Here is a 7,233-nt window from a genome sequence, read left to right on the forward strand (position 1 = left end):
CCATTCATTTCTCTTTTCTTGTTTCTCCCTTACAGTGCGTTATTTTGCCCAGTAATCTTGTGTTTTGGGTTCTTCATCTCATGTTTTTTTAACTTTGAAATTCGATAGCATTTTCACTAGTGTTTCCTCCCTCAATATTATTTTTCTTCACGATTTTTTTTTGGTTTTTATCTACCTATATCATTTGTCCTTTTTTTTTGTTGAATAATTGTATTTATCTACCTATATATATTACATATTTTGTTGATAATCTATCTAAGATTAATTGTGTTTATCAACCTACATATCACAAATTAATTGTGTTTTCTACTTGTACACTATGTTTTTGTTCATAGTCTATCTGTATCACAGATTATTTTGTATTATCTATCCATACAATAGGTTGTTGTTCATAGTCTACCTCTATCATAGATTCTACCTACATCACAAATTTTTTATTTTATTTTTTATCTACCTCTGGCAATGTTTCTTTTAATTTTTGATAAACTTATAAGATTTGTAATAATGTGTTTTTAATTAGAAAATGGGTAAATAAATGTATTTGAAGATTCAAATTTTAAAAATTCAAATTTAAAGAATTAAAAAAAAAATTATTTTCAAGGGGCAAAACAGGTGTAATAGAAAATCAAATAAAATTGAACCCAATTCAAAAACAGCTGAATTTTTTGGACCTAGATCAAAGTGCCCCTTAATTTTAACGAGATGATAAGACTCGTTAAGATAATAAGTATAACATGATAAGACTTGTTAAAATAATAGGTTTTACGCGAAAACGATATGAACACGACTAATCTACCACTGTACCTATCAATGTGAATTACGTACGTCCATAATTAGTAATGAAAGACTTTGCATATGGCCCATTATTGTTTCCTGATCTCGAACACAAACTTCCCTCTTTTGGCGTCGTGATTTCTGCCTAAAACTTCAGCAATATCTTTGTCTCGTGACTGAAATCCGTATTAGATTGTTTAACTTGGGCTTGTTTTTTTGTTTTAGTGTTCTTTTTGTTTGATCATCATTTGGATTTAATTCATGATATTCTACTTAATGTTTGTATTAAAAAAAAAAATTGCTAACGAAATCGTTATTATTTCCTGAAAAATTATAATTAGTTTCTAGAGTCTAGACTTTAACTGAGCATTAAGATGATGATCTCATCAAACTCCAAAGGATAATGAATAGCCAGCCTGTTATTTCGTCAAGCTAACATGCATGACTTTGTCAAGATTTCGGCAAAACCAAGACATTGGCTCTCTACTAACCATATTATTGTCCTCCACCTTGTATTTTATCACCCACACATCAAACTTTCATCTTATCACATGCAGTGGTGAGATTCTGAGTCTTGGATGGTCTCAATGTTAAAGGTCTAAGCTTTTTAGATAGAAATAGTGTGTGAGACGTATAAAAAACAAATTCAGTTTTTTCATTGAGGCATTTGTTCGAACACTTGATGAGTAGTATCGAGAGAATTTGTCATGTGTTGTCCATGCAAGCTATATGGCTAACATGTTTTACATCAAACATTTAGTAGGTACAAAGGACTCGTAAAAAACATTTGAAGATTTCAAGGAATACCTTAGTCCCAGTGTGCATCCGCTTCTGACCACATGCACATCACATCCATTCAGGCTTACATATCGTTCAACTAAATACCGCCTCAAGATTTCAAAAGAACAAGTCAACGGCTTACTATTAACTACGACATGTTGTCCTTAACTTGCATATCTTATCACATGCACGACATGGCAATATGAAGGTTTCATCACAAAATAATAATAATAATAGTAGTAGTAATATTAATATTAATGTAATCAAAAGTAAAACCACTCAATATAACTATATGTCATAATTAAAAAAAAAAAATCGATTGTATAAATGGATTCATGAACGGACTTTCCTTGCGACGTGTACAGTATATATGTGTATTTGCTTGACTTCCTGGTGGTACTGCACTCGAATTCTTTCATCGAGCATAAGCAGACATAGAAATTTCTTCTTCTTTTATTGACGAGAAGGTGAAAACTCATTGCATAAACTGGTGGATGGTGCAAGTACAACTAAGTTCCATAATACTCCCCCACCAATTGTCACACATTGACTCAAGAACAATCACAAAATATAAACCCTCGCTATATAAACCCTCGCTACACGGTGCGGCTAAAATACCAATTTTATTGTTTTTTATCTAACATTGACTTAGTTAAATATGAATTCACAAATACGAAGTGATACACGGATACAATTATATTAACTAAACTCAATGTTGCACTTCGTCTTTTGAACGGTAAAGTCACATTATATATTTTTAAATCAAATTTGGTGAGGAGGTCAAGGTTATTAAATATTTTATCTCTAGTGGAGTTGAAATTAAGTATGTTGGGAAAGTTACAGTAAAAAAATTACAATAAAAAATGAAACGTTAATATTCTCTTTCAAGAAGCCCGTAGATAATTAGGCTGAGGCACATATACATATTTACTTTCTTCAAGGAGTGGTTTGACAAAGTCCACGATCCGACACAACAGTATATCTTTTGACTTGTCCCTCTAAAATATAACAACCCAACTAAATCGTTGTATGGACGCAAACCTATCTGCACAACCAAAAGAGTACAAAGCTCCACCACAAAAGAACAACCTTTTTGGCCAGTAAGAAAACAATGAAAGATGGAGTAGAGAAGATGGTCGTAGGAGAAGTGGGATTCTGAGATGATAGATTAAGCAAAATGATGGAAAAAAAACGCTTTTACTTATTCGTCACCCCTTAGTTAAGGGTAATAAGCACAAAATATCAAAGATAAGTTACAAGAGAGATAAAATGAAAAGCTAAGGCCATCTTCAATGAAGAGGGCTAAAGGTCTAAAAGTCAAAAAATGATTTGATTTGTCAAAAAATATGTCTTCAACCGAAAACTGAGTTATAACTCTAAAAACCCACCATGCCATTTTTGGCCAACGGGCATCAGGTTAGCCAAATATAGCCCCCTTTTGACCTTTTTTTTGGGTCCAGCTACTCAATTACAATAATTGATTCAAATTCAACGGCTACATTTGAAAACATCCAACGATAGTTTATCTAAATGAACTAATAAATTAAAGTTAAAACTAATAAACTATTGAGGGGCTATTAGCCTTTTTAGTTGGAGATGGTATATAAGTATGAACTGATACTGGTCATTTAAAAACAATGTTTTACAGAGTTATAATTTTAAACGGAGCTATGTTTAGCCCTTTCGATTGAAAATGGCATGAGAGACTCTATCTTAATTTTCCAATAACAATGATAATTAACCTAATAATGAAAATGCTACAAGTGGTCACAGTCGCATTTAGCTGTGACGAGAACTCAATATGACCCTTTGTAAAACACTAACACAAAATATCAAAAAAAGTTTGAAAAATATGAATTTGAAAAAAAAAAAAAAAGTGACTAGAACAATGTGTTTTTCGCTTTGCATTCCAATTCTTCTCTTCTTACAATTTGGATAAATTTACTACATCACATTGGCTGTTAAAAAAGCAAAAAAAATAAAAAAATCCTCAAAACTAATTTGAAAACAAAATACAATAATCGGAGGTATTTGATCCGTGAAGGCAAAATATAAACTTGTTTCTTTTTTGAAAACAACCCTTCCAACCGAGACGCAGATATTTTTAAAATGTATTTATTTAACATGAAAAGTGGACGGTGGAAGCGCGGGTTTCTCAGAGAAGCAAGCAGTCAAAAGGTCAAGAGTCAGCAAATCAGCCCGCCTCTGCGGACACCTTAAATCATATTTCGTTTTGGATCAAACAAAATCCAACGGATCCACGAGAACCAGAATGGGTCCTACCCAATTCAGATCCCGTCACGTAACCTTTCTTTATATCTGCTAGGGCAGGCCCCAGTTGCTTGTGAGGTTAATGACATCGAAAGTTCAGTGTATGTTCCCCTTACTCGTTTTTGCTTATATCGGCTGGACTAGTAGCTTCAACTATATATAAGCATCCAGGTTACAGTAAGCTCCTCCTAATTTCCAAAGTCTCTCCTCCTTATTTCCAAAGTCTCTCCCTTAATTTGCTCTCTATTTCTTGCTTTTCATGCTTCCTTGGATTTTGGGTGTTGTGGCTTTTGCTTCTTTTTAGAGAGAGAGAGAGAGAGAGAGAGAGAGAGAGAGAGAGAGAGAGAGAGAGGATGAAGAGGTGTAACAGTGAGTCTTCTTCCAAACCGGACAGGAAGACAGTGGAAAGAAACAGAAGAATTCACATGAAAAGTCTCTGCTTCAAGCTTGCTTCACTTGTTCCTCCTCAACACTTCAAAACCACCAACTCCAAGGTATACAAATATAGTCATCACCCTCTCTAACTAGCTTTGAAAGATCAGTATCCCTTTACTTAGGGTTGGTTTGGTATTGTTGTGCTTTGAAAAAAAGCTGCTTCTGTTGTGCTGTGAGAATAAGCGGCTGTGAAATAAAGCAGCAGAGTGTTTGGTAAACTTTTTTGTAAAAGTGCTTTTGAAAAAAAAAAGCAGTATTATAATGTTTGGTAAACTTTTATGTAAAACGGATGTGAAAAAAAGCTAGTTTTTCAAAGTTAGGTTTTGCAGCTTCTTGTTTTTGGCTTTTTTTCACCCAAAACTGTGAAAAAAAGCTGAAGCTGAATGTTTACCAAACACAAAAACAGCTCCCAGCTTTTTTTGATACCAGCTTTTTTCAGAATCACCTCAGTACCAAACCAGGTCTTAAGAATGGAAAAATGATTCACTGTATCATTTATGACATGTTATGTTGTAAGACGGTGAATATGAATCATTCAATAATCTAATGACGTAACATATCAAATATCTGGGATGAGAGAACGTTGATCCTTATTAAATATATTTCAATAGAAATCAAATTTTATTATTGGCTTTACTGATTGCAATATTCCTTTCCCCTATTGATCAGGATACCATGTCACAGCAAAATCAGCTTGATACTGCGGCATCCTATATAAAGAAACTGAGAGAGAGAATCGAGAATCTGAAAGAGAGGAAGGAGAGAGCAATGAGGTCACAATTAGGCAGTTCTAAGTCTGACATTGGCAATATTGACCCAGAAAAAACCGCGATGATGGGCTCAAGATTGCCAGTTATTGAATTAAGAGACTCGGGTTCAAGCATAGAAGTGATGCTGATCAGTGGGTTGAATAAGAACTTCATGTTTTATGAAGTCATCAGTGTTCTTGAGGAAGAAGGAGCTGAAGTTGTCAGTGCTAGCTTTACCACCATAGGCGATAAAGTTTTCCACTCGGTGCATGCTCAGGTACTAAAACATTTATCCGAGAAGCTAATATCGTCTAACCCTTTATTTTAACCTTAAAAAAAATACTAAAACAATTAATTAAGGTCATTTATGAAACGGAATTAATTAATTTTATTTTGGTGATGATTCTTTGTAGGTCAAAATTTCTAGAGTTGGAGTAGATACTTCGACGGTATTGCAGAGACTACAGGATTTGATGTAGCTAGCTAGCTTTACCTTTTGAAAACTGAAGATTTATAAATAAGGTTTTAGCAACTGCATCATAAAGGAGATCCGAAAGGAGAGAGATGCTTAATTAGGATAAACTGATGTTCCCAGTTGCTGGACGAGCCATTGAGCTAATGGTCAACAAATCAATTAATATATATATATATATATATATGTATGTATATATACACACTCACAGATGTCTGGAGTTAGCATTTTGTTTGTTGTTTTTCCCCTTTCTACATCGGTCTCAAAGTATTGATTCTTAACCATCTTTATAAAAAAAAAATTAGAAAATTTCATGTTTATATACAAGATTACACATAGAGGGTGTTGAATCCTTAATATTATGTTTTTACACATATTCATCCTCATGAAATCGATCAGAAGAGAGATTTCAAGAAATGGCAAATCTATTCACCTTATCAGTAACCAAGCTGGATCTGGTGTATCATAAGAGATTTGCCTTTTCTATTGGATTGGATAAAAATAAAAATTAAAACAATTCTTGAATGAGGTATATATTCAACTCCAGGGACATGTCGCGATGAGTGGGGCTCATGCCATAACATAATCGGCTGATCCAAGATGTATTCTTACAAGTAAAGGGGGTTCGGACAAATATTGGTTGTGTTTTGGAAGGTTATGAGTCGAGTGACAAGTTCAATCACAATAAGGATTTTTGTATAGACATGAAATAAGGGTTAAATGATCATAAACAAGTTTCAAACTCGCATCTATATATATATATATATATATAGAATCATTGCCTTACATTGATACAGGAAGTGAAGGTTAGGGTTTTCAGGGGAGGAACGTCGGTTTGGAGAGAAGAAAGGAAAGCTAGGGTTTTAGAGTTGTGAGGCAGAGGGCAAACCTATACCATGTAGAATTATGTGTTCTCGAGAAATTTTGTTGCAAATTAACGTCCATTTTATATAATTACAGCAAGACTAAATTTAGTAGCTAGGATTCTAGCAGTGATACATAGGTGAAGCTTAATTAAAATAACAAGTCTTACATAAACATCTTAAAATTATGGACTTTTCTAACAAGAAACGAAAGCGAAGGAGAGAGAAACAAATATAGGACTTCAAATGCCAAAGTAAATACTTATAACTACTTGAACTATATATATATATATCCCCCTTGCAACCCCATAAAATGCTCGAAAACTATATTATATAACATAACTATTTTTTTCTAGTAATATAGTTTGTGTAAAACTAATCAGTGTTAATGTGCTAATCATATGAAACGGAGTTTATTCCCTGTCTACCATTAGGTTAATAAGTTTTTGTACAACTATTTTAGTATCATATATGGGGACAAATCTGTGGCACCATATTTTTTACGCAAAATTTGACACAAGTTTTAAAACCATTAGCTTATCCCATTATCAATGTTTAAGACTTAGTCTGATATCTAATTAGTTATTATAATTTCCCTTCATAAGAAATTATTATTACTTTTTTTTAACTTATATACAAAATAACAATTAAAATGCACAGTAATCAATCAAGCCTCGTATGGTATGAATTTCAAAGGTTAATCAAGTAAGAAAACTCTCAATGGCTCTCCATCTCCAGTTTTTATTCACCACTGCAGGCCAAGGAAGAACATTCTCTCCCCTACGCAGGCACTCCTTCATATTGGATTTTCAAAGTTGTTCCGTCTCTTTTCCTTGTTCACGTTGAGTGAAAGAACCTAAATTTTCTAAAAAAAATTTGACCATCTTCC

At 33.3% G+C, this 7,233-nt stretch overlaps 1 protein-coding gene across 1 annotated transcript; it reads left to right on the forward strand.

The window, feature by feature from the left end:
- Positions 1-4,008: 4,008 nt before the first annotated feature.
- Positions 4,009-6,191, forward strand: LOC137711860 (transcription factor bHLH162-like). Its single transcript, XM_068451015.1, has 3 exons — positions 4,009-4,319; positions 4,930-5,286; positions 5,423-6,191. The coding sequence occupies exons 1-3, from the start codon at positions 4,179-4,181 to the stop codon at positions 5,486-5,488; spliced, it is 564 nt and encodes a 187-aa protein (XP_068307116.1). The 5' UTR covers positions 4,009-4,178; the 3' UTR covers positions 5,489-6,191.
- Positions 6,192-7,233: the final 1,042 nt, after the last annotated feature.

This window comes from Pyrus communis, chromosome 13 (genome assembly GCF_963583255.1).
Source record: "Pyrus communis chromosome 13, drPyrComm1.1, whole genome shotgun sequence".
In the NCBI taxonomy this organism is placed as follows: Eukaryota; Viridiplantae; Streptophyta; class Magnoliopsida; order Rosales; family Rosaceae; genus Pyrus; species Pyrus communis.

Bases quoted from the DNA above. Each gene is read 5' to 3' on its own strand.
- LOC137711860 (XM_068451015.1), top strand. From the start codon at position 4,179: ATGAAGAGGTGTAACAGTGAGTCTTCTTCCAAACCGGACAGGAAGACA. The intron at 4,320-4,929 runs GTATACAAATAT...CCTATTGATCAG, and splicing joins TCAAAACCACCAACTCCAAG to GATACCATGTCACAGCAAAA. The intron at 5,287-5,422 runs GTACTAAAACAT...GATTCTTTGTAG, and splicing joins TCCACTCGGTGCATGCTCAG to GTCAAAATTTCTAGAGTTGG.